This window comes from Ammospiza nelsoni, chromosome 10 (genome assembly GCF_027579445.1).
Source record: "Ammospiza nelsoni isolate bAmmNel1 chromosome 10, bAmmNel1.pri, whole genome shotgun sequence".
Taxonomy (NCBI): Eukaryota; Metazoa; Chordata; class Aves; order Passeriformes; family Passerellidae; genus Ammospiza; species Ammospiza nelsoni.
This window is the reverse complement of record NC_080642.1, coordinates 67,513-94,106: the sequence shown is the minus strand read 5'-3', so window position 1 is coordinate 94,106 and position 26,594 is coordinate 67,513. Positions and strand designations below refer to the sequence as shown.

At 56.4% G+C, this 26,594-nt stretch overlaps 2 protein-coding genes and 2 long non-coding RNA genes across 4 annotated transcripts; 2 read left to right on the top strand and 2 right to left on the bottom strand.

Moving 5' to 3' along the window:
• The first annotated feature begins 3,752 nt into the window (after positions 1 to 3,752).
• On the top strand, positions 3,753 to 4,796 carry LOC132077543 (uncharacterized). Its single transcript, XR_009419076.1, has 2 exons — positions 3,753 to 3,930; positions 4,408 to 4,796. It is a non-coding gene; the product is annotated as an uncharacterized LOC132077543 (long non-coding RNA).
• Positions 4,797 to 7,251: 2,455 nt separating this feature from the next.
• Positions 7,252 to 8,006, bottom strand: LOC132077618 (COMM domain-containing protein 4-like; the record flags this gene model as incomplete). Its single annotated transcript, XM_059479435.1, has 3 exons — positions 7,252 to 7,567; positions 7,666 to 7,700; positions 7,944 to 8,006. Coding segments are annotated over 3 exons (414 nt in total), but the record flags the coding sequence as incomplete, so codon positions are not given.
• Positions 8,007 to 8,024: 18 nt separating this feature from the next.
• Positions 8,025 to 9,084, bottom strand: LOC132077848 (uncharacterized). Its single transcript, XR_009419122.1, has 2 exons — positions 8,891 to 9,084; positions 8,025 to 8,413 (listed from the first exon to the last, which is right to left on the bottom strand). It is a non-coding gene; the product is annotated as an uncharacterized LOC132077848 (long non-coding RNA).
• A 5,701-nt stretch (positions 9,085 to 14,785) lies between these two features.
• On the top strand, positions 14,786 to 21,538 carry LOC132077615 (steroid 21-hydroxylase-like). The gene is made up of 10 exons (XM_059479431.1): positions 14,786 to 14,972; positions 15,339 to 15,428; positions 15,950 to 16,101; positions 16,573 to 16,668; positions 16,941 to 17,048; positions 17,705 to 17,791; positions 18,150 to 18,335; positions 19,022 to 19,182; positions 20,188 to 20,291; positions 20,880 to 21,538. The coding sequence occupies exons 1-10, from the start codon at positions 14,786 to 14,788 to the stop codon at positions 21,125 to 21,127; spliced, it is 1,419 nt and encodes a 472-aa protein (XP_059335414.1). The 3' UTR covers positions 21,128 to 21,538.
• Positions 21,539 to 26,594: the final 5,056 nt, after the last annotated feature.

The window sequence follows — 26,594 nt, the reverse complement described above, 5'->3', positions numbered from 1 at the left end:
AGGTCTAGTGCCTTTGCCATTTCCATTGACGTTGCCAGCCCCGCAGTCCACTTCCCAGCCCCACAGTACGCCCCAAGAGGTGCCATCACAGGCGCAGGCAATATTCTGCCATCGACGGGGTTTTCAGGCGCAAGCTTCCAGCCTCCCTTTCGCCACCCCGCACATCCGGTTCTACTATTAGCGGCACTACCCAGCCCCTGCACCCATGTCACGGGCCTACAGTGATCTCGGCGCAAGAACGCTACAGTTTCAGGTACCAGCCCTAAGGTTGCTGCGATGTGTTTTGCCGCAATTCCAGTCGCACAATGACAAGACCAGGCCCAGTGATCTCAGCCCTTTTAGCTCTTTCCCCACAAGCTTTATTTTACTGCCAGCTCTCTTCTTGCAGCTCCAGCTCTGTGTTTTTCCAGCTTCAAATGCCAGCATCTGGCTCTTGGCTCCAGCTTGGAAACAATTCAGCTCCCGCACCAGCCTCCGAAAGCCCACCCCACCATCCATATGCTAGCCCTGCAGTGATTTTAGCCCCCAGCGAGCAGTCCCCAGTCACTTTGCCACCCCCTGCGTAAGTTCTCCTGGATGCCCACAGCCCCGTTCACAGGTCTAGTGCCTTTGCCGTTTCCATTGACGTTGCCAGCCCCGCAGTCCACTTCCCAGCCCCACAGTGCGCCCCAAGAGGTGCCATCACAGGCGCAGGCAATATTCTGCCATCGACGGGGTTTTCAGGCGCAAGCTTCCAGCCTCCCTTTCGCCACCCCGCACATCCGGTTCTACTATTAGCGGCACTACCCAGCCCCTGCACCCATGTCACGGGCCTACAGTGATCTCGGCGCAAGAACGCTACAGTTTCAGGTACCAGCCCTAAGGTTGCTGCGATGTGTTTTGCCGCAATTCCAGTCGCACAATGACAAGACCAGGCCCAGTGATCTCAGCCCTTTTAGCTCTTTCCCCACAAGCTTTATTTTACTGCCAGCTCTCTTCTTGCAGCTCCAGCTCTGTGTTTTTCCAGCTTCAAATGCCAGCATCTGGCTCTTGGCTCCAGCTTGGAAACAATTCAGCTCCCGCACCAGCCTCCGAAAGCCCACCCCACCATCCATATGCTAGCCCTGCAGTGATTTTAGCCCCCAGCGAGCAGTCCCCAGTCACTTTGCCACCCCCTGCGTAAGTTCTCCTGGATGCCCACAGCCCCGTTCACAGGTCTAGTGCCTTTGCCATTTCCATTGACGTTGCCAGCCCCGCAGTCCACTTCCCAGCCCCACAGTGCGCCCCAAGAGGTGCCATCACAGGCGCAGGCAATATTCTGCCATCGACGGGGTTTTCAGGCGCAAGCTTCCAGCCTCCCTTTCGCCACCCCGCACATCCGGTTCTACTATTAGCGGCACTACCCAGCCCCTGCACCCATGTCACGGGCCTACAGTGATCTCGGCGCAAGAACGCTACAGTCTCAGGTACCAGCCCTAAGGTTGCTGCGATGTGTTTTGCCGCAATTCCAGTCGCACAATGACAAGACCAGGCCCAGTGATCTCAGCCCTTTTAGCTCTTTCCCCACAAGCTTTATTTTACTGCCAGCTCTCTTCTTCCAGCTGTGTCCCATTCTGCGATTAGTCCTCAGATCCACAGTGAGTATCTCTTGTAGCAGTGACTCTTTCTGCAGCACTGCAGTCCCCACCCCGTCCCCAGTGATTTCAGCTCCAGTCCCACAAGCTTTATTTAACTGCCAGCTCTTCTTTTGCACTTTCTGCTCTAAATCTTCACAGTAGTGCCACACAATACTACTTGTGCTTCTCAGGACAGGATCTTTCTTTTAGCTCTCGTTCTTGAGCTCTGATCACAGCCCTTACAGCAATTTCAATTCCAACCATGCAGTTCACCTCCCCGCTCCGCAATCCCTATCCCAGCCCCACGGGGGTTTTACACCAAACCCTACCATATTTCTGTCTCCTCCAGGTCTGCTGCCGCAGCTCCAGCTCCTCAGCTTCCTACTGGCTGCAGCTAAAAGCTGCTCATGCTTCTCACTGCACCTTGGGGCTGTTGATAAGGCCACAAATCAGTTACTGCCATCATTACAATTTCAGTATCTCTAGAAGCTGTCCCATCCACCCACCCAGCCCTAAGTGGCAACCCTAAGTGGCATCCCAACTCTGGGGACACTGGAGGCCTGAAGCTCAACATCCACCCTCCCCCTCACCCTGGCTCTCAGCCCAGCACCTGCACAAAGGCCTCCTCACCTCCCCTCAGGCAGCTCCAGGGGCTGGCAATAGCCACTGGACTCCTGCCCCCCCCCCATCCCAAAAGGCACTCTTGGGCTGGTTCTTGGGCCCTAGAACCCTCTGAGCCCCCACACCCTCAGCCCCTTGTTGGTACCACAGGGCAGGGGCTGGGAACCCCCAGGCATAACCTGCAGGCCCAGTGCTGCAGCTCCATGCCTTCCTCCCATGGCATTTATCTAGCCTCAGCATTTCCACCACTCCACGTTGTTTTGGGCCTGGCTCATGCCAAAATCATTATTCCACACCCTGGGGTTTTATGTCCCCACTGCTCTCACAACTGGTGCTTCAGCCCCAGTCCCACAACCCTTACCGAATTAACATGAGATATCTAGTAAAGAAAACAAATCAAACCAAAAAGATGTATTAAAATGGGCAATAATAAAATAACACAATTAAGAAAAAAAACATTACAAGTAAAAACAAAATAAAGTAATAAAAATACAAAAAGCAAGCTTTATTCCTCGTATTCTGAACATTTCTTTAAATCCAGAAACCGCGAAACGGCTACTTTCCAGCCCCCAGTGACAGCAGGCAGTGCCCCCCCCCCGCACCGCGCCACTCCAGGCCCCACACCAGCCGCCGGCTACCCGAGCCACGCAGGGCGCGGCAGAAAGAACTGGACACGGCCGGCCCCAGATACGGCCGCAGGCGTCGCGTCCGTGCTCACCAGCGCTCCCCGGATCAGCTGCCGCGGGGGTCCCGTCCTGGCGCAGCGCCGCTCCTCGGACCGCGCATCCGCAGCTCCCGTCGCTCCCAGCTTCACCGCCGAACTGAAGCCATTGCCGCCCCAACGCCCGCTATTTATGCCCCACGGGCGGACAGCCAGCCAATCACAACCCGAGGCGGCGCCTGCCGGCTCCACCAATCCCAGCCCGCAAATTCCCGCCGCGCTCGGCTCCGTGACTCCCCGCGGTCCCCTCAAGCGCTGCTCCCGCCGCCGCCATTGCTGTGGCCGCGTCCGCCCGCTGCCCGCCGCCTGCCCGCTTCCCTGGACCAGAACCTGATCCCGACCAGGACCTGAACTGGAAGCTCCCGGCCGCCCTTCCCGTCCGCAACAGCGCCTGCCGAGGCAGCGGCAGCGGGGACGCTGCTCCGCCGGCTCCCAAAGCGGCGGTGGCGGGAGCGGCGCCTCAGACGTACGGGCGAGCGGGGCCAGTCTGAGGCGGCGAGCCGCGACTGAGCGGGCTGAGATCGGCGAGACCGCTTCCGGTTTGAAAGGGCGGCTGTGATTGGACAGGGCGGACGGAGAAAGGCGGGCCGTGATTGGCAGGCTTAGGAGCCGTCAGGCTGAGGCCCGTGGGAGCGTGGGGCGGAGCTCGGGCTGCCCGAAGGGCTCGCAGGCGGCGGCGGCGGCGGCGGCGGCGGCGGCGGCGGCGGCGGCGGCGGCGGCGGCGGCGGCGGCGGCGGCGGCGGCGGCGGCGGCGGCGGCGGCGGCGGCGGCGGCGGCGGCGGCGGCGGCGGCGGCGGCGGCGGCGCTCGCCAAACCCCCGTCCCCTTCTCCGGCCTTCTCTCGTGCCCAGGTCCCGGCGAAAAGACCCCCGCAGAGCCCCTACCGGAGCGCCCCATCGGCACTCGGGGCAGGAGGCGGAGAGGAGTGTAGCCCGGGAGGGGTTCCGGGTCGTCTTTGCGGCAGCAGGGCGGACTAGGGAGCGGCGGCGATTTGGTGAGGAGAGGGCTCGGGAGCGGGGAGGGCGTGCAGCGCCCGCTGCGGGCTCTGGGTGCCTCTTCTACCGCAGTGCTTCCGCTTCTGCGGGGACTTGGCCTGCCCCGACTGGCCGAGATCAGCACCCTGGCCAAAGTTAAGTGCCCGCGTCCCCCTGCCCGCCCTCCGCCTGCTGCGGGCCCGCTGCTCACCCTCGTCGTCGGATGTTATAGATGATAAAACAATATTGGCTTTCACATTCATAGATTAGCTTTTTACATTACAAGTATTTTGATATGGTAAAACTTATACTTACTTTTAACTGCTTTGTATAGTGTAATATGCCAGTTTATGTATGCACTGTATATTTCATATGAATAGTAGCCTGATAAATATATCGTAGGCTTTAGCAAAATGTTGAAATAGAAACTAAAGTACTTCTATGTAACTAACTCAGAAAATGGTGTAAAGCAATTATTCTGTTTATTATAACTGCAGACTGCCCCTACCAAGTGATAATAGTGACAAAAAGAGCTTAAGCATCCAGGAAGCATTTATCGACTCTTATCGGTATTATCAGGGAGTGCGAAGCAACAGGATAAAACTACAGGAAGAAATAAAATGTGTAGACCTCATTTACAGAACGTTCTGCAGACAAGTCAGAGGTTAAAACCAAACAAGAGAGTTCCTGGAACATCAAAAAGTCAAAGGAATGTTTGAATAATGTGTAAGTTAATGAATATGCATGTAACCTCAGCAATGTAACAGTATATAGTGAACATGTTTTTAAGCTACCTCTGTGCTCTTTGGCTGTGTGCTAAAAGCATCCCAGTGCTGGATTATTTTGTCCTTTTATCCTTTAATAAACTTTTAAAAATTTTAAAGAATGAACTCTGTTTATCACATCAGTGAAGCTTAAGCTGATCTGCATCCAGGTGTTTTGGGACCTGCTGGGGCAGGCCACCGAGGTAAATGTGGGGCTACTGCAGTGGAGGCCAAGTATTTCAACACAATAGCATAATCAGCAACGTTAATTAATTTTGTGTTCCTCATGCAAGCCTCAGCCTTAAGAACTCTACCAGCCTCTAATAGGATTAATAATACGCATAGTAAGTGTTACTAGTATTAATATTTAGGTAAGGATTGTTAGTGTTAACACTGGTACTAAGTATGTTAGCTGGTATTTACTGTGAAGCTCTGCTCTCCCACAGTATGACAAGGTCCTGAAGCTGTTCTCAGGTGCACAGTTAGGTGAGCACTGCTGTCCTTACCACGGTCCCCCGATGGAGCCATGCTCCAGAGACGGGCAGCAATGAATCTGCAGGTGCCTTCCCAAGGTGACAGAGCTCGCCCTCCTTCCCATCTGCAGTCAGGGGATGTGAAGGCAACCATTGCTGTCCTCGGCTTCATCATCTCCAGTGCAGCCAAGCACAGCATAGACAATGTGTCTCTGTCAAGTGAGCTGCAGCAGCTGGGACTGCCCAATGGCAGGGGAAGCCCTCAGGGTGGCACCATCAGCCAGACCTGCTGGGGTGTTGCTTACAGTTCCCAGCCCTGCCTTCTTCACACCCAGATGGAGGGCAGGCTGCCTGCTGTGCTGTCCTCCATCACCTCCCTTCTGTACATTCCGTCCCTGGGGGCTCCTCAGGTGCTTTGGTGAGGTTTGGCAGCTGCAGGTCTGGTGTGAGCAGAGGGATTCTTCTCTTGTCTCCCCTCATAAGCAAAGCATGCCAGCCAGCTGTGCTGTTTTACATGTCACTGACCCACAAAATTGCAGGAGACTGAGGACTCGTAACAGGTGCAGGACAGGTTCAAAAGGAACTTGGGACAAAACCTCTGTCTTTGTCAGTCCAAAGGGACAGCAGAGCTCACATCTGCTCACAATAATCCTCTGGAGAGCGGAGCAATGTTTGTATGGAAAGATGACTGGGGGTAAAATCAGTGGAAACCGAGTTACATTTGTATCCTAACAGGATACAAATGTAGGATACAAATATCCTACATTTGTCCCCTATAATGGGACAGAAATTTTAGGGTAAAATACAGGAAAACAGTAGTCTTTTGCATCTGCATATCAGCTGTTGAAATTTTGGGTTCAATTTCTTGAATCACAAATGTCATAGGATTCCTCCCAGATGGCAGCTGCCATGAAGTATGGCTCTTCTTGGTCTTGAGTTTCAGGGGCTGCTTCCAAAGTGACCTACAGACATTGGAATGAAATCATTATTTACTGTGTAAAGGAATCGCTCTCCAAAGCATCAGCCAGGGTCTAAATGTGCCATTCTGCCTTTTAAAAGTACCAACATCACAGGATTTTTCTCAGATTAAAGCTTCCATGGAGTCGGATCTCTCAAGCCTGGCCCTTGAGAATTGTGGGCCTCCTGTGAACTGGTCTTGCCAGAAGGGCTTGCTGAGTTTTCCACTGTGTGGAAAAGAGATCCCATTTGGAGCCTGAAGCCTCGTGTTTCCTGTAGGATTTCCACTCCTAGAATTGCACACTTTGAAGGATTTCTTATAGCTGAAGTTTTCTGGGAGCTAGGACTCTGGCTGGATTTGGGTCTCTGGACTCTCAGGTGAAGTGACCTTGAGACACTAGGGCATGCAGATTTCCTTGCTGTTGAAGAGCTATTGTTCGCACCCAGGAGCCATGGTCTGAATGGGGGTGTCACCTCTTAAATTTGCAAATGTAACAGGATTTCTTCTAAATGAATGGTGCTAAGAACATAAGGTCTGGCTGGCTTTCGACTTAGAGGCGCCTCCTCTAAATTGGTCTTCAGATGCTAGGTTGGAAAGTGTTCCTACATATGCCAAATAGCCCTTGCTATGCAGTTAATAAGCTTCAAAGTACCATGGAGTAGCTGCCCCTGCAAAGATTTTGGCAGAGCCTGGTTGTGGTGCCCCATTCCACTCCACCCCCCTTAGCAGGTCCTTATGGTTGTATGGGGAATCATTGTGGAGCATGCCAACCCAGCTCCATCCTGGGAACAGCACCTGTATTTTACCCTAAAATTTCTGTCCCATTATAGCTCCTGTTAGGATACAAATGTAACTCGGTTTCCACTGATTTTACCCCCAGTCATCTTTCCATACAAACATTGCTCCGCTCTCCAGAGGATTATTGTGAGCAGATGTGAGCTCTGCTGTCCCTTTGGACTGACAAAGACAGAGGTTTTGTCCCAAGTTCCTTTTGAACCTGTCCTGCACCTGTTACGAGTCCTCAGTCTCCTGCAATTTTGTGGGTCAGTGACATGTAAAACAGCACAGCTGGCTGGCATGCTTTGCTTATGAGGGGAGACAAGAGAAGAATCCCTCTGCTCACACCAGACCTGCAGCTGCCAAACCTCACCAAAGCACCTGAGGAGCCCCCAGGGACGGAATGTACAGAAGGGAGGTGATGGAGGACAGCACAGCAGGCAGCCTGCCCTCCATCTGGGTGTGAAGAAGGCAGGGCTGGGAACTGTAAGCAACATCCCAGCAGGTCTGGCTGATGGTGCCACCCTGAGGGCTTCCCCTGCCTTTGGGCAGTCCCAGCTGCTGCAGCTCACTTGACAGAGACTCATTGTCTATGCTGTGCTTGGCTGCACTGGAGATGATGAAGCCGAGGACAGCAATGGTTGCCTTCACATCCCCTGACTGCAGATGGGAAGGAGGGCGAGCTCTGTCACCTTGGGAAGGCACCTGCAGATTCATTGCTGCCCGTCTCTGGAGCATGGCTCCATCGGGGGATCGTGGTAAGGACAGCAGTGCTCACCTAACTGTGCACCTGAGAACAGCTTCAGGACCTTGTCATACTGTGGGAGAGCAGAGCTTCACAGTAAATACCAGCTAACATACTTAGTACCAGTGTTAACACTAACAATCCTTACCTAAATATTAATACTAGTAACACTTACTATGCGTATTATTAATCCTATTAGAGGCTGGTAGAGTTCTTAAGGCTGAGGCTTGCATGAGGAACACAAAATTAATTAACGTTGCTGATTATGCTATTGTGTTGAAATACTTGGCCTCCACTGCAGTAGCCCCACACTTACCTCGATGGCCTGCCCCAGCAGGTCCCAAAACACCTGGATGCAGATCAGCTTAAGCTTCACTGATGTGATAAACAGAGCTCATTCTTTAAAATTTTTAAAAGTTTATTAAAGGATAAAAGGACAAAATAATCCAGCACTGGGATGCTTTTAGCACACAGCCAAAGAGCACAGAGGTAGCTTAAAAACATGTTCACTATATACTGTTACATTGCTGAGGTTACATGCATATTCATTAACTTACACATTATTCAAACATTCCTTTGACTTTTTGATGTTCCAGGAACTCTCTTGTTTGGTTTTAACCTCTGACTTGTCTGCAGAACGTTCTGTAAATGAGGTCTACACATTTTATTTCTTCCTGTAGTTTTATCCTGTTGCTTCGCACTCCCTGATAATACCGATAAGAGTCGATAAATGCTTCCTGGATGCTTAAGCTCTTTTTGTCACTATTATCACTTGGTAGGGGCAGTCTGCAGTTATAATAAACAGAATAATTGCTTTACACCATTTTCTGAGTTAGTTACATAGAAGTACTTTAGTTTCTATTTCAACATTTTGCTAAAGCCTACGATATATTTATCAGGCTACTATTCATATGAAATATACAGTGCATACATAAACTGGCATATTACACTATACAAAGCAGTTAAAAGTAAGTATAAGTTTTACCATATCAAAATACTTGTAATGCAAAAAGCTAATCTATGAATGTGAAAGCCAATATTGTTTTATCATCTATAACATCCGACGACGAGGGTGAGCAGCGGGCCCGCAGCAGGCGGAGGGCGGGCAGGGGGACGCGGGCACTTAACTTTGGCCAGGGTGCTGATCTCGGCCAGTCGGGGCAGGCCAAGTCCCCGCAGAAGCGGAAGCACTGCGGTAGAAGAGGCACCCAGAGCCCGCAGCGGGCGCTGCACGCCCTCCCCGCTCCCGAGCCCTCTCCTCACCAAATCGCCGCCGCTCCCTAGTCCGCCCTGCTGCCGCAAAGACGACCCGGAACCCCTCCCGGGCTACACTCCTCTCCGCCTCCTGCCCCGAGTGCCGATGGGGCGCTCCGGTAGGGGCTCTGCGGGGGTCTTTTCGCCGGGACCTGGGCACGAGAGAAGGCCGGAGAAGGGGACGGGGGTTTGGCGAGCGCCGCCGCCGCCGCCGCCGCCGCCGCCGCCGCCGCCGCCGCCGCCGCCGCCGCCGCCGCCGCCGCCGCCGCCGCCGCCGCCGCCGCCGCCGCCGCCGCCGCCGCCGCCTGCGAGCCCTTCGGGCAGCCCGAGCTCCGCCCCACGCTCCCACGGGCCTCAGCCTGACGGCTCCTAAGCCTGCCAATCACGGCCCGCCTTTCTCCGTCCGCCCTGTCCAATCACAGCCGCCCTTTCAAACCGGAAGCGGTCTCGCCGATCTCAGCCCGCTCAGTCGCGGCTCGCCGCCTCAGACTGGCCCCGCTCGCCCGTACGTCTGAGGCGCCGCTCCCGCCACCGCCGCTTTGGGAGCCGGCGGAGCAGCGTCCCCGCTGCCGCTGCCTCGGCAGGCGCTGTTGCGGACGGGAAGGGCGGCCGGGAGCTTCCAGTTCAGGTCCTGGTCGGGATCAGGTTCTGGTCCAGGGAAGCGGGCAGGCGGCGGGCAGCGGGCGGACGCGGCCACAGCAATGGCGGCGGCGGGAGCAGCGCTTGAGGGGACCGCGGGGAGTCACGGAGCCGAGCGCGGCGGGAATTTGCGGGCTGGGATTGGTGGAGCCGGCAGGCGCCGCCTCGGGTTGTGATTGGCTGGCTGTCCGCCCGTGGGGCATAAATAGCGGGCGTTGGGGCGGCAATGGCTTCAGTTCGGCGGTGAAGCTGGGAGCGACGGGAGCTGCGGATGCGCGGTCCGAGGAGCGGCGCTGCGCCAGGACGGGACCCCCGCGGCAGCTGATCCGGGGAGCGCTGGTGAGCACGGACGCGACGCCTGCGGCCGTATCTGGGGCCGGCCGTGTCCAGTTCTTTCTGCCGCGCCCTGCGTGGCTCGGGTAGCCGGCGGCTGGTGTGGGGCCTGGAGTGGCGCGGTGCGGGGGGGGGGCACTGCCTGCTGTCACTGGGGGCTGGAAAGTAGCCGTTTCGCGGTTTCTGGATTTAAAGAAATGTTCAGAATACGAGGAATAAAGCTTGCTTTTTGTATTTTTATTACTTTATTTTGTTTTTACTTGTAATGCTTTTTTTCTTAATTGTGTTATTTTATTATTGCCCGTTTTAATACATCTTTTTGGTTTGATTTGTTTTCTTTACTAGATATCTCATGTTAATTCGGTAAGGGTTGTGGGACTGGGGCTGAAGCACCAGTTGTGAGAGCAGTGGGGACATAAAACCCCAGGGTGTGGAATAATGATTTTGGCATGAGCCAGGCCCAAAACAACGTGGAGTGGTGGAAATGCTGAGGCTAGATAAATGCCATGGGAGGAAGGCATGGAGCTGCAGCACTGGGCCTGCAGGTTATGCCTGGGGGTTCCCAGCCCCTGCCCTGTGGTACCAACAAGGGGCTGAGGGTGTGGGGGCTCAGAGGGTTCTAGGGCCCAAGAACCAGCCCAAGAGTGCCTTTTGGGATGGGGGGGGGGCAGGAGTCCAGTGGCTATTGCCAGCCCCTGGAGCTGCCTGAGGGGAGGTGAGGAGGCCTTTGTGCAGGTGCTGGGCTGAGAGCCAGGGTGAGGGGGAGGGTGGATGTTGAGCTTCAGGCCTCCAGTGTCCCCAGAGTTGGGATGCCACTTAGGGTTGCCACTTAGGGCTGGGTGGGTGGATGGGACAGCTTCTAGAGATACTGAAATTGTAATGATGGCAGTAACTGATTTGTGGCCTTATCAACAGCCCCAAGGTGCAGTGAGAAGCATGAGCAGCTTTTAGCTGCAGCCAGTAGGAAGCTGAGGAGCTGGAGCTGCGGCAGCAGACCTGGAGGAGACAGAAATATGGTAGGGTTTGGTGTAAAACCCCCGTGGGGCTGGGATAGGGATTGCGGAGCGGGGAGGTGAACTGCATGGTTGGAATTGAAATTGCTGTAAGGGCTGTGATCAGAGCTCAAGAACGAGAGCTAAAAGAAAGATCCTGTCCTGAGAAGCACAAGTAGTATTGTGTGGCACTACTGTGAAGATTTAGAGCAGAAAGTGCAAAAGAAGAGCTGGCAGTTAAATAAAGCTTGTGGGACTGGAGCTGAAATCACTGGGGACGGGGTGGGGACTGCAGTGCTGCAGAAAGAGTCACTGCTACAAGAGATACTCACTGTGGATCTGAGGACTAATCGCAGAATGGGACACAGCTGGAAGAAGAGAGCTGGCAGTAAAATAAAGCTTGTGGGGAAAGAGCTAAAAGGGCTGAGATCACTGGGCCTGGTCTTGTCATTGTGCGACTGGAATTGCGGCTTAACACATCGCAGCAACCTTAGGGCTGGTACCTGAGACTGTAGCGTTCTTGCGCCGAGATCACTGTAGGCCCGTGACATGGGTGCAGGGGCTGGGTAGTGCCGCTAATAGTAGAACCGGATGTGCGGGGTGGCGAAAGGGAGGCTGGAAGCTTGCGCCTGAAAACCCCGTCGATGGCAGAATATTGCCTGCGCCTGTGATGGCACCTCTTGGGGCGCACTGTGGGGCTGGGAAGTGGACTGCGGGGCTGGCAACGTCAATGGAAACGGCAAAGGCACTAGACCTGTGAACGGGGCTGTGGGCATCCAGGAGAACTTACGCAGGGGGTGGCAAAGTGACTGGGGACTGCTCGCTGGGGGCTAAAATCACTGCAGGGCTAGCATATGGATGGTGGGGTGGGCTTTCGGAGGCTGGTGCGGGAGCTGAATTGTTTCCAAGCTGGAGCCAAGAGCCAGATGCTGGCATTTGAAGCTGGAAAAACACAGAGCTGGAGCTGCAAGAAGAGAGCTGGCAGTAAAATAAAGCTTGTGGGACTGGAGCTGAAATCACTGGGGCCGGGGTGGGGGCTGCAGTGCTGCAGAAAGAGTCACTGCTACAAGGGATACTCACTGTGGATCTGAGGACTAATCGCAGAATGGGACACCCAAAATCCACCCTGCCCTAGACACCCAAAATCCACCCTGCACCCCCCAAATCAACCCTGGGATCCTCACAAACAACCCCTGGGACACTCCAAATCCACTCAAGAACATCCTGATCCCTCAAATTCACCACGAGACACCCCCTCCCCCCCCCCCCCCCCGCCTGACACTCTCTACTCCCTGGGACCCTCTGGCAGCCCCCAAATGTAACCTGAAAACCTCTCCCTCCCTCCCAGGAATCCCCCAAACACCAACTGGGACCCTCCAGACTGCCCTTCCACCAGTCTACCCTGGAACACCAAATTCCACCTTCAGAATCCCCACAAACACTCTCTGGAACCCTCAAACCCCCTCCAGACCCCCTAAACCCACCCTCATACACCCCAGAGTGCCTGGGAACCTCACCCCCTCCCAGGACCCTCCAACCCCCATTAGATGCCCCCAAATCCACCCCAGGATCTCCCCTGGGGTCCCTCACCACCTTCTGGATCCCCCAAATCCACCCTGCAATGTGCAAACATCTGCTGAGAAGCCCCTGGGACCACCCAAATCCACCCTGGGCCCCCCTAAAGACTCCCTGGAGGCCCCTGGGACCACCCCTACACAAAGCCCCCCCTCCACACTGTTCCAGCCCCACCACGTCCTTGCCTTCCCCCCAGCACATGGCCTTGTCCTCCTGCAGTGTCCTTGTGTGCCTCCTGATGTCCTTGCGTCCACCCATCCCCCAGGGGATGCATGTCCCCTGTGCCCCTTCCCCTGTGGTGGCACTGGCGCCCTGTCCCATTTGGGGGTCCCTAGAGCACTGTCTCCATGCCCCTAGGCTTTGTGTCCCCTTTCCCCACAGTGGATGTCGCCAGGGGGGTGCCCTCCAAGTCCCCACGCTCAGGATCTCCCCAGGATGTCACCCCCTTGTCCCCCTTCCTGGGGTGTCCCCAAGGTCTCCCCAGGGTGATATGGCCCCAGATCAGGATGTCCCCATCCTGTCTTCCCATGTCCTGATGTCTCCCACAGCCCCCCTCCATGTCCCCTACGCCCACCCACATCATTCCGACTCCTGTGCCTTCCATGACCCCGATGTCCCCATGTCCCCCTCGTGTCACCACGTCCCCCATGTCCTCCTATGTCCCCCAACATTCCCCGTGTCCCCCTGTGTCAGCTGGTGCTGCAGGGGGACCAAAGATGGTCCAAGGGGAACCCTCCTGTGGGGGTTTGGGGTGGGGGGGGGGGGCTGGGAGGGTTCTGTGGGCAGTTGGAAGGGAGCTATGGGTACTCAGGGGGTGGGGGTGTCCAGAGGGGCTGTGGCAGATCCTGGGGGTGGCTCTGGGGGCTTAGGGAGGTCTAGGAGGATATCTGTGGGTGCTAAGGGGACGTTGTTGGGGCTCAGGGAGAGCCCATGGGGCTGACAGGTTTGTAGTGGCGGGGGGTCTGTGGCCTCCATGGATGGAGGGCTGTGGGAAGTGCTATGTGGGGGCCCCTTCCCCCAGGGGGAGGTCTGTCAGGGTATGGGGAGAGGGTCACTTGATACTGGGGCCCACTACCCACTTTGAGGGGTACAGGGTGTTTGAGCTGCCAGTGGCTGGATTTGAAAGGACCCTGTGCCCTGAGAGTGTGTTTAGGGGGTTTCTGCCCCTGGGAGATGCTGCCAAGGGGTCAGGGGATGCTGAGGGGCTTCAGTGCAGGTGATGGAGGATTCATAACTGTTCTCACTGCCCACTGCATCCTCTTGCTCCCCAAGAACCTGCAGCTGGCCCAACACCTGCAAGGGCCCCAGAGGGGGAGCGTCTGATGGGGGGCACCCCCGGGATCCCCACACCATGGCCCAATCCCTGGCACCCACCCACAGGAGCCCCCCTCCTGACACTTTCACATCCCTAATCCTATTGGGGGGTCCCTGAGAGATCCCCACATTGAGACATCCCCCACCTGGAACTCCCTTCTCAATACCCCTCCTGAGGGCCCCCACCATAGCACCCCACAAACTCCCCGGGCAACACATCCCCGGGTGGGGGTCCCCTTCCTGACTTCAGCACTTCTCAGATTATTGTGAGTCCCCACCTGTAATCATTCCAGGACCCGGGAACTGGAGGGACATCATCCCCCAAGGGGACATCCCTAGGACTCACACTCTATTGGAGACCTCCCTCACTTCTGCTGGACCCCAATAAATGTCTCTGATCCTCAAATGCTGCTGCTAGAGTGAGGGAAATTGGGGGCAGGCACCTGTGAAGGAGGCTCTGGGTGCAGGGACTTAAGGGGGGGGGGTGGGAGCACCTCCACGAGGGCTGTGGGAATTGGGATAGGGGATATTTGGGGAGGTGAGGAGGAGGGTGAAGCTTAAAATGTCCCCTTAATAAGGTGGTGTTTGGAGGGGCAGGGCTTGAGGGGGCACTTTTATAGTGGTGGGGTCATTTTGGGGGGTTAGGGATTAGAGGTTTGTTTTATGGAGGAATCAATGCATCAGGAGTCAGGGATCCCGGGGCAGGGACTTCGGGTCTGTTTTATAGAGGATGGGGGGCTGCCTCCAGGGCAGGGGCGTAGGGCTCCCCTTTACAAAGGCAGAGCGGCCGGTGCGGGGCAGGGCTTGACGTGAGACGGGGCTTTAAGCCTCCCGTGTGAGGCCCGAGCCTCGAGGGGTGGGGTTTTAAGGGGCGCTCTTTATGGGGCTGGGCCCAGGGTCCACTTTTATGCTGGCGGTGGCGGGTTGTCGTAGTAGGGTGCGTGTGCGCCACCTGAGAGGGGCAGGACTTAGGGGGTGGGGCTGCATGGGGCGTGGTTGTGGGGTTCCCCAATATAAGGGCTCTCCGGTCCGCCCCCCCACCCCGCGGGCCATGGCGGCTGCGGCGCTGCTGCTGGGCCTGCTGTCGCTGTCGCTGCTGTCGCGACTGTTGCGGCGTGGCGATGGGCGTGGCCCGCGCTGGGGCGTGCTGCACCTGCTGCACCCACAGGGGGCGCTGCACCTGAGCCGCCTGACGCGGCGGCACGGGCCCGTGCTGCGCCTGCGCGCGGCGGGCCGCGGTGAGTGCGGGATCCCCGACCCCAGCCGAACTTGCCCGGAACCCCCGAACCCGACCCTGACCGAGCTGCCCGGGACCCCCGAACCCGACCCCACCCCAGCCGCCCGGGACCCCCGAACCCGACACCAACCCAACCGCCCGGGACCCCACAGCCCCCCAAACCCCCCTCCCTGCTCCCCAGGGACTCTCCGAGCCCCCAACTCTGCCCTTTCCCCCTGCGGTGGGGACCTCTCCTCAAACCCCCCCAAACCTTTCTTGGGGCCCTAATCCCCCGATGCTCTCCCCAAAATCCCACGCCAGGACTCCCCACTTGGTTTGGGATCTCCCCCAGTTTTGGAGTACCCCCAGCCCCTCCTCTTCCCTGCAGAGGTGCTGGTGCCGAGCTCGGTGGCGACCATCCGCGAGGCGCTGGTCCGGCACTGGGGGGACTGGCTGGGGCGCCCCCACAGCTATCTGGGTATGGCGGCGGGGTGGGGGGCGGTTGGAGGCGTTCCTGTGGGGTTTGGGGAGTATCCTGTGTGTAGTGAAGCCCTTCGGGGGATTTGAAGGGAGTCACTGTGTGGTTTCTGGGGTTCTCTGTGGGGCTCGGGGAGGGTCTCTAAGGGTTTGGGGGGGCCCTGTGGGATGGCAAGTCCTTATGGGTTTTGAGGGCGTCCCTATGAGATTGAAGGGGTTGTTACGGGATTGGGAGGGGGTCCCAATGGAGTTGGGGACATGGGTACTGGGGGGGGGGCAGTTCTGGAGGGGTGGGTTGTCTGTAGGGGCTAGGGCAGTTTCTAGAGGTCTCTGCCCCACCAGACACACCCTTCAGCCTCCAGGGTGGCATTAGGAGGGTCCCATGGAGGAAGCGGCTATGGGGTTGAAGGAGGCTTTATGAGGTAGTGGGGCCCTGTAGCACACCCCTGGTGCATTGGAGGTGGGTCCCTATAGGGGCTGGGGGGTTTCTGGGGGTCCCTTACTGCTCCTGCCCAACCCCAGGGTTGCTAGTGTCACGGGGGGGCCGGGACCTGGCACTGGGAGACCCCTGCCCTGGCTGGCGGCGGCAGCGGGGAGCAGTTCGGGGGGCACTGGCACGGGCTGGGGGGCGTCTCGGGCCCCTCCTTTGGCTGCAGGGCCGGGAGTTGTGTGAGGTGAGACCCTGAAACCGACTCCTGCCCAAAATGATCCTTCTGCAACCCCGACACCCCCAAAACTGATCCTCCCAGCATTGCAAAACAGATCCCCACACAATATTGACCAGCAAAACCCTGGCCAATGCACCCCAAAACTGATACCTTGAGCCTCACTCCCTTCACCCAAACCCCACCCATGCACCTTAACCATGTCCCCTGCATCTGGAAACTGCCCCCCAAACCCTACCCCCTGCACTCATCCCCCAATCTCTGCATCCCAAACCTGATCCCCAAACCCTGCACCCGCATCACTGTCCCCCAAAACTTACCCACCCAAACCTCACCCTCTGCACCCCAAAAGGGCATTATCCCTGTGAGTCCCCATAACTCCCTCAGAGCTCTGCACTTCTCTTGTGCGACCCCCTAAACCAGCCTTGGAGTCCCCCTTTATTTGCTCTGGGGCTCTCTCTAACCTTCTCTTTCCCCCAGGAGCTGCGTTCGTATGGGGAGGCCCCCCTGGACCCCTTTGAGGTGTTCACCTTCCACACCTGCAGCACCATCGCACGCCTCCTCTTTGGGGAGCTGGTGAGGATCTGGCAGGGGGCCCAGGATGGAGACAGGGGTTTGGAGGAGGACCCCAGTTTTTATGGGGGCCCAGGGTTTGGGGGGGACCCAGGAGTCTGTGGAGGGAACATCCAGCTGTTTGGGGGGACTGACCAATTTGTGTGTGGGTGGCAGGGGTTTGGGGGCACATAGGAATTTGAGGGGACCTGAATGTCTGAAATGATGTTCGGGGTGTTCTGGGGGATCCAGAGACAATTGAGTACTGGGCAGTACACAGGTGTGTTCTCCTCCAGGTGCCCCCTCCAGGGGAGCTCCGGGCCTTCTCACGCTGCCTGGGGGAGCTGCTGCAGGTCTGGGGGCACAGCAGTGTTCGGGTGCTGGACCTGCTGCCCCTGCTGCGGGTGAGCCTGGCAGCTCCTGGGGGTGGCTGTGGGGCTGTGGCCTTTTTGCTGCATGAGGGTCTATGGAGCCCAGAGCTATAGAGCCCTATGGGGGCAATAAGGGAATTGTGGAGATCTACAGGGGGACTATGGGCCCTTGGGGGCCTGGGAAGGGCTGTGAGTCTCAGGGGGATTATATGGCCCATGGGAGAGATATGGGGCTGGTGGGATTATATGGGGTTGGGAGTGAGGTTATAGCATCTGTGTGGGACTGGAGAAGGGTATGGAGGGCTGACAGAGATCTTATAGGGTCCATAGAGAGCTTGGGTGATGTCTGTGGTACTGGGAAGGGACCCTATAACTCTAATGGGGCTGGACAGGGGTTATAGTGTTTGTGTGGGGCTAGGGTGAGTGTTACAGGGTCTATATGATGTTGAGGATCTCTGGGCCTGGGAGGGGCAGTTGTGGGGGCTGTATAGGGCTGAGGTGGGGTAAAGTGTCTCTGTGGTGCTGAGGATGCCTGTAGGACATTGGAGGGGTCTGTATGGCCCAGGGGAGCGGCCATAGGGTATCTCTGGGGCTCAGGAGACTCAGGCAGCATCTCTGGGGGAGCGGGTGTCTCTCTGAGGTCAAAGGTTTCTTGGCGGTGGGGGTCCCCATGGAGTCCCTGTGCGCAGGCCCTGCCCAACCCGGGACTGCGGAAGCTGCTGCAGCTTGTCCAGCACCGTGACATGTTTGTGGAGACCCAGATCCAGCGGCATCAGGTGGGGAGGCCCGGGGAGCTGGGAGGCAGCCCGAGGTCAGGAGCGGTGCAGTTGGAACAGAGCCTCAGGAGAAACCCAGGGCTTTGGAAACTACATGGGGGTCTGGAAGGACTCAGGTTCTGGGTGGAAACCAGGAGTTTGGGGGCTACCCAGGGGCTTGGGGGCACCCACATATTTTTGGGGAAACAGAGGTTTGGGGGGACCCAAGGGGATGGGAGGAGCCGGGGGTCTGGGAGGCTTGTAAGGCCTTGGGGAGGGCCAGGGGTTTAGGTGGACTTGGGGATTTGGAAGAGACTCCCGTGTTTGGGGGCAGCTGGGGATCAGGAGAAACCCCCAACACGTGTCACCCCTTTGCCAGGCGTGCCCCTCCCCTCCCCCGGACTCAGTTCTGGGGGCACTGCTGGGGCGTAATCCTGGGGCACGGGAGGGCCCCCTGAGCCCCCCCCGGCTGCACATGGCGCTGGTGGACCTGTTCATTGGGGGAACCGAGACCACTGCGGCGGCGCTGGGCTGGACTGTGGCCTTCCTGCTGCACTGCCCCGAGGTGAAACACATGTCCCTCCATGTCTTCCATGCAGCCCTGGGGGGGTCCTCTGTGTCCCCAGGGGTCCTGTGTCCCCCCCTACATCCTGTGTTCCATATGTCCCTCATGTTCCCTTCTCCGTGGGTTTCCTGCTGCTCTGCCCCCAGATGATGTGGAGCACCCTCTGTCCCCTGTACAGTGCCAGGGCTCCATGTGTGTACTTGGGGGTCCCATATCCCCACCTGTGTCCTACATGTCCCCCACGTCCTCCTCCCCATGGCTGACACTGTGCCCTTGCACCACCCTGAGGTGCCCCATGGATCTCTCAGACATTTCAGAGCTGTGTCTGTGTCTCTATGTGGCTCCTTGGTTTGGGGTTTCCATGGAGAGGTGGCTCAGGGTCCAGGGATAGAGGGTCCTAAGAGAGAGATCTGGGGGCTCAGGGGTGTCCCCAAGGAGGAGGGAGGAGCAAGTCTGGGGTGGGGGTTGGGTCTCAGGACAGGTCTGGGGAGGATCTGGGAGTTCAAGGGGGTTGCCAAGGGAGAGGGCCAGGCTTGAGGATGGTTTGGGGTCCCAGGGGCAGGTTGGTGAGTTTGGGGGGGTCTGGGGTTCTGGGGAGTCGCCCTGTCATCCCATTGCCACTGTGTGCCCCCTGGGATGCACCCCCTCCCCTGGTGCCCCATGGCAGACATGGCACACCTGTGCAGCTGCAGGTGCGGCTGCGGGCGGAGCTGCAGGGGGCACAGGGACCACCCGGGCCAGGGGACATGGGGCGCCTGCCCCTTCTTCAGGCCACCGTCAGCGAGACCCTGCGGCTGCGACCCCCTGCGTCCCTGGCGCTGCCCCACTGCGCCCTGCGCCACACCAGGTACCAGGGCAGGGAGGAGCCGCCACCGGCCAGCCTGGGTGAGGGGCAACCACCACAGAACAGGAAGGGTCCACCTGGTATCATCAGTAGGGTCCGGGAGAACCCAGCAGAGCCCATTAGACCCCAGCAAGTCCCGCTAAGACCCATCAGGTCCCAGCATGGCCCGGGTAAGACCCGAATATGCAGAATATTTACCAGTAGGGCCCAGTAGAAGTAGGCCCACAGTAGACTCCAATAGACCAGTACAGTCTGGTAAGTCCTTGTAGGACCCAGTAGGCTTCAACAGGGCCCAATAAATCCCAGTAAGACTCATTAGGTCCCAGTAGGCCCCAGTATAACCCCAGTACATTCCACTTGCCCCAGCAGGTTCTGGTATGACCCCAGTAGACCCTAACAGACACTCAGTAGATCCTAGAAGATTCCAGAATAGCCTCAGTAGGCCCCAGCAGAGCCCAGAAGATCCCAGCAGGAGTTCCCAATATATCCCAGTAAGTCCAAGGTAGCCCCACGAAACCCCAGTAGACATCCAGTAGCCCCCAGAAAAGCTCACGATGGGTCCAGCAGTTCCCAGTGAGCCCAGTAGACCCCAGTATGGCCCCAGTAGACCTCGACAGATAGCCAGTAGATACCAGAGAGCTCCAGTAGGACTCCACCAGATCCCAGTATGGCGCTAGCAGATCCCACCCAGTGTGCCAGTAGACCCCAAATAAATTCTAGTAGGTGTCAGTATGGCTCCAGTAGATTCCAGTATAGCATCAGCAAATTCCAGTAGGCACCTAATAGATCCCAGGAGACCCCAGAGAGCCCCAGTAGACTCCAACAGACACCCAGTAACTCCCAGCAGCACCTACCAGATCTCAGTATAGACCCTGTAGACCCAAACAGACATCCAGTCATACCTAGTGAGCCCCCAGAGAGCCTCAGTAGGTCTCAGTATGGCCCATGTAACTTTCAGTAGCCCCCAGCAGACCGCAGTCTATCTCCATGCACCTTGTCCCCTTCCAGTCTTGGGGGGCTCCCCGTGGCAGCCGGCACTGTCCTGATCCCCAACCTGCTGGCAGCCCAACAGGACCCTGACATCTGGCAGCACCCTGAGGTCTTCCTGCCTGGTATGTGGGTATGCCTGCACTCTGAGTGCCCCCCTGAACTCCTGGGTTTCCTCAAACATCAAACTGGGTTCCCCCAGCCATGGTGTTTTCCCTGATTCCTGGGTATCCTGGGAACACCTTTGTGTCATGAGTGTCCCCCCCCCCCGATGCCTGAACCACCCCAACCCCACACCCCCTCCCCCAAACCTGTGGTTACCCCCCACCATCCCCATTAGTTCTCCCATATATCTGTGTACCCCCCTCAAAACTTGTTCCTCCCCTCTACCCCCCTGCCGAAACCCCTGAGACCCCCCTCAGGTGTCTGAACCCTCCCCAAACATGTGAATCCCCTCTGTCATCCTGGGGTCTCCCCCGAATCTTAGGCTCCCTCTGAGCCCCTGGGTCACCCCAAACCCCCATGTTTCCCTTCTGAACCCCGAAGTCCAACCTGGGGAACCCCCAGGCACCCTCCAAACTTGTGGAGGTCCGCCCCTAAGTCCTGGGTCCCCCCATGGCGCCCGCTCCCCCCAAGCCTGTGGGTCCCCCCCCGGAACCCCCCGATCCTGCGGGTCCCCCCGCACCCCTCGGAGCTGACCCGCCGCCCCCCAGAGCGGTTCCTGGCGCCGGGCACCCCCTCGCGGTCGCTGCTGCCATTCGGCTGCGGGGCGCGATCGTGCCCGGGGGAGGGGCTGGCGCGGGCCGAGCTCTTCGTGTTCCTGGGGCTGATCCTGCGGGAATTCCGTCTGGAGCCGGGCCCGGAGGGACTGCCGGGGCTGAGGGGCTCACCGGGCACGGTGCTGCGCTGCCCCTCCTTTCGCCTGCGTATGGTGCCCTGCCAGCCCCCGGGCTTACCCTGACCCTGGCCTGACTCCACTTGACCACTTTATTACTTTTCTGAACACACTGTGACTCACCTGAGGTTTTTTTGACCCTTCTTGCATACACCTGACTTCACCTGAGCCTGTGTGACACTGCCTGAACCTGGCTGACCGTGACCCCCTGACTGACCCCACCTGACATCGGCCTCACCCCTGCCAACCCTATGCCTCACCTTGACACCGGCTATGACCCCAGCTGTGACCCTACCTAACCCCATCTGACTCTGCTTGAACCCTGCGTGACTCCATCCCAACTCACCTGACACCTGACCCCTGCGTGCCCCCATTCAAAACCAGATAGCTGGGTCTCTCCCGGATGCCTGAGTCAATGCAGTGTGGGAGGGCCCCATTTATCTCCTCCTAATAAAATTTGTGCTTTTGAACCCACAAGTCCCGGCTCTTCCTGGGACCCCCTAAACGTCCGGAACGCTCGAAGCCCAGCCTTGCGCCCACCCTGACCGGCCACTCTCGGCACCCGCCACAGCCCTCGGACAGCATCAGAAGATAGCGGTCTGGCTGATTTGCACTTCCCCGCTCCGCAAAGCCCTCCCCGGAGAGGCTGCGGTCCGGGTTGGGCTCGCAGCCCTGCGAGATACGGCGGGTTTGTGCGGGGCGCTGCGTTCTGCTGATCTGACTGGCAACAGGCGACTCAAAGCATGAAGCGCTCTGATTGGCCGAGGCCTGGTGTGCCTGGCAACCGATTGGCTTAGAGCTGTTGGGGGCGGGAGGGGAGTAGAGCGCCGTCCCCAGAGCGAGGGCCTGGAGGAGCGGGCGCTGCAGGGTGGAGTGCCCGCTCCGAACATAGCGGGGGCACTCAGGAGCACTCCCCCGATGCAAAAACCCGAGGGAGAGAACAGCGAGGAGGGGCAGGGAGGGAACGAGACCGTCCGCGCCCCTCGAGTCATGTGTCGAAATGGGGGCAACGGCAAAGGAGGGGTAGGCAAGGCAAGGGAACGGAAAGGTTGGTCGGTGAGGAAAGGCAAAGGAGGAAGAGGCAATTCAAGAGGGCACCAATACAAGGCAAGGCAAGCGTGGGTTAGGTAAGGCAAAAAAAGGAAGGGTACGAAACGCTATGCAAGGGAGGGTTAAACAAGGCAAAACAACAGAGGAGAAGGCAAGACGACAGAAGGGAGGGTTGGTAAAGGCAACACGAGGAAAGGGAGGGGCAGACAAGGGGTCCAGGCAAGGCAAGGGGAGGCAGTGGAAGCCAAGATAATGGAAGGAAATGGAGAGGTAGGCCAGATAAGGCAGTACAAGGCAACGGAGGGGTTGTTACCTGAGCTATCCAGCTGCAGGGTAAATGTTCAAAATAAACATTGGACCCTCAAGGGAAGAGTCTGCAGGGTGCCGCACCGGTCCCGGGGCCCCCCGCCCCGCGGGTGCCGCCCGCAGCTCCCGCTCCATCATCCCCACAGCCCCTGCGCTCCCCCCGCCCCGGTGACATAACTCAGGTTTCCCACAGGGTCCGCATGATTTGCGGAAAAAACTCCACAACTAGTAAAAGTCGTGAAGTGGGTATGTATCTTTATTCAGCGTCGGACGCATGCAGGATAACTCCTTAAAGAACATGCGCGCAATCAGAGAGTCCAAACTCCCCTTTTTCCCCCAGCCTATTGCATATGCATTAAGTTTTGCAATAGGTTCATGCATATTCATCGCATTACAATTAGTTAATGTCAGTCCTTGAGCAGAGAGCTCGCTGTTTGTCAGTTGTGGCCTGCAGCCTCAGTTTTGGCTTGCTTCTTATTTCAAGGTCCAAGGGGCCCCTCTTACCTTCCTCTAGCTTGGAAGCTCACATTCCTTTCACCTTGTTTGAGACAATTTTGAGAGCTACAGGCTTTTTTGAACACAGCAAATTTAACAGACTAAACAACTTAAACAATTCAAAACAGCATATTCCACTTAAATCTGAAGTTGATTTCTAACCCAAGTTAATTCCTAACCTCATGTCTCATTTGACAGGAGATGAAGGATTTTTAGGGATTTTTTTTTAGGACTATTGAGGGTAATTTTAGGACTTTTTATGAGTTAGGGTATCTTTAGGGCTTTTGAGGGAATTTTAAGGTATTTTTAGGGGTAGATTTTTTAGAATTTTAATGAGTTTTGTCCGGAGTGAGTCCCTGTGTGTTCCTTGCCAAATTCGATGACTCTAACGACTTTTGTGTCCAAGTTCTGATTGTTCCTAGGGTCCTGTACCACGCAGATGAAGAAGTGTATCACCTTTTTGAAGAACCCAACCAGCTCCACAAAAGAGAAATAGTAACAGTTATAACTATCGCAACGCTGCTGGGCCTAGGAACAGCAGGAACGGCCACGGGAGTCTCAGCCTTGGTGACCCAGCACCAAGGACTGTCCCAGCTGCAGGCAACGATTTTCGAGGACCTGCAGAGGATCGAGAAATCCATCTCCTATCTAGAGAAGTCGGTCTCCTCACTCTCAGAAGTGGTCCTACAAAACAGGCGAGGTCTGGACCTCCTGTTCATGCAGCAAGGGGGCCTGTGTGCCGCCTTGAAAGAGGAGTGTTGTTTCTATGCAGACCACATGGGAGTCGTGAGAGACTCCATGGCAGAGCTCCGAAACAGACTGGCTCAGAGACAGAGATACAGGGAAGCCCAACAGGGTTGGTTCGAGTCCTGGTTCAATCGATCGCCATGGCTGACCACCCTAATTTCTACCCTAATTGGTCCATTGGCAATGCTACTTTTAGCTATCACCTTCGGACCATGCCTGCTGAACAAACTAGTCTCATTCGTTCAGACCCGCCTAGAACGGGCCAACATCCTGTTCATAGGCCGACAGCAAATGCTGTGACCAGAGACAACCTCATGCCTCATCTCAGTACCTATGAGTATGACTACTTCGTTCATTTGTAAAAAAGGGGGGGGAGATGTAGTGGATAGGGTCGGGCGGTCGGAAAATCTCGCGATGTTACGGAAAGCAGCAGAGCTCCTCTCCCCCTAACTCCTAGTGATAAAGGATCACCCAAGAATGTTGTCCCCCCTAACATTAGTAACTTTCTGCTCCTTACTAACCAATTACAGTAAAGTAAGACCCCCTGACGTAGGGAAAAAACTTTCCCAGTATAAAACCCGATGAGGCGGGACAATAAAGGTCTTGAACCGTCCACCACACTGGTGTCTGCGTGTGTTCTTGGCCCGAGTGACCCTGGGCAGTGGGTCGCCGTGCCGTTTCCTCAGAACCAGGTCACCTCGCCTTGCATCTGAAGGCGACAGTTTTGGGGTAGAAGGAAAGGCAAGTCTGGCACCCCATAGTTTAAGGGGCAGACGAAGAGCTGTGTAGGGAAGGGAACACCCCACATGACCTTTTTTCACCTCCTCCCCCGCTCCAAGGTCTAGCAGCCCCCCACGCGACCAGCTGCTTTCAGAGGGTTACCCAGGCACACCTGCACAGGGAGCTGCTAGTCCACAGGGGCTAACGGGGGTATCCCAAGCATCCCTCTGGGAGCTATGGTTGAAGCATCCAGCAGGGACTAGGGAGCTGCTAGGCCAACCTGGGCGTAGAGCATCACTTTGAGAAAATGCCAAGGGAAGAACCCTCTTGCCAAGGGGCAGCACCCGAGCAGGCTAGGCAGCATGTACTACTGATGTACTACTTAGTAATCACCAAGGAATAATTATATAAGTTAACAGCAAATTACCCAATTTAGCTAGATGTGTAACCTTAACACAAAGTTTTATGTTTTACCAGTTTTCTGTTCTTCTGCTCCAAGTAGTTGTTGCAAAAAAGAAAGCGCTGTTATTTTTCTGTAGAGTTTTCTTCTATAACAAGCCCTTTACTGCCCTTGAATCTGAGCCAGAGAAGCCAAACAGCTGCAGCTGCTCTGAGGGCTTGGTGGGATTCGCCCCCTCCCTTTTCCTGGGTGCCATGGGAACGAGAGGCGAGCACAATCAGGGGTATATTAACCCCAGCCTTGGCTGAGGAGCTTCATTCCCTCTCTGGGATGTGCTGGGGTAAGAACTCTCCTCTCATTTCATTGAGGAGGCTCTTTCAGCTTATCTCAGCTTGTTTTCAGCAGGTGTTTCTGGGCATCTAAAGCAATAGAGGCTTGGAAGAGACTGAAGAAAACAGCATGGAATACAGGGAGTATTTAAGTTAACAATTTCGGGTTTTGTGTTTAGGAGTGGTAAAGTGCATTTGCAAGTTCTGGTGTTGTTCTTGTTTTGTTTTTTATTATTTTTTAGGAGGAGTAGATCTTCCAGAGGCTCCCAGTTCTGTCAAGTATAACACTTTGTTCAGCAGATTCATCATGTTGTCACAAGAGGGATCTGCCTAGTGTCAAAGATGATGTTTGAGATTGAGGCTTCAGGCGAGTTAAGGGTTGTGACTAGGAGAGGGAGGGTGAGCAGGTATCCAGGTAGGAGTTATTGTGGGTGGGGGGAGATTTGAAGGCAGCAGGGTGAGAAAGGCTGTTGATTTGAGGACACATTCCCCCCCCCCCTCCCTCCCCCGCCAAGAGACTTCTCAGAAGCCTAGCAGAGGTTTTCACATGTCTTAAAGCACACAAGGTGATCCACTGCACTCACAGGAATGCCATTTAACTTTGCCTTTCTCTAACCCAGGTGCCACCCCTAATGAAGGCCACAGCCTTGGAATCAGGATGAAGCTGGAGCCTGAAGGAGCCAGGCACACTCAGGAGAGGGCAAGTAGCTGCCTTGCTGGGATTAGGCCCACATAACTCTGAACTCACACTTTGGTTTTGGTTTTCTTTATTGTAGCTGACCAGAGGCTAACAGGTGATCATGGGGCCCTCCGAGGCAGACTCATTGCAGGTGCAACATGGATTCCCATCACCTATCATCCAAAAGATAAGTCGGGGGCCACAGCCTGGAGATGGGAGAGTAGCAGGTTGGGAATCCCTGGGACAGATTTAAAAATTGGCATGTATGTAAGCATGTCGCCTTATAATGTGTGTACTTACACTCTATGTGGACTTGCACTGTATGCATCAGCTTATATTGTGTGTACTTACACTGTACCACTTATGATCGCAGCTGCCCTGCCCTGGCACGTAGTCACAGTTAGGTAGAACAGTTATAACAACTTTACTGTTCATCTGTCTTTCGTGGGATTTTGGGTGGAAAATTTATCAGTCCAGAGTGGGGACAAGTCCTAGCTGTCAGCCACCTGTTGACCCTTCCTGTTGACTCACAGGTCCTCGTGGCTGCTGATTTCCCCAGGATCTGCCATTTACCTCAAGGAACGGCAGCCAGAAGATGTGTCAAAGCACCTTCTTCAGCATCTCAGGTAAGGGCCACAGTGAGCATGTAAGTGGAAGGAGTATGTGTGAGAGCACGTGGCTGTGTCAGTCTGCTCGTCTCTGTGTGTGTGAGCGCATGCTGACTGGATTTAACCTTGTGTGTGTGACTTTTGCTTTCCAGGTTTTGCAACTCCTTGTTAAATTTAGAATAAAAAATCCCCAGCTGCC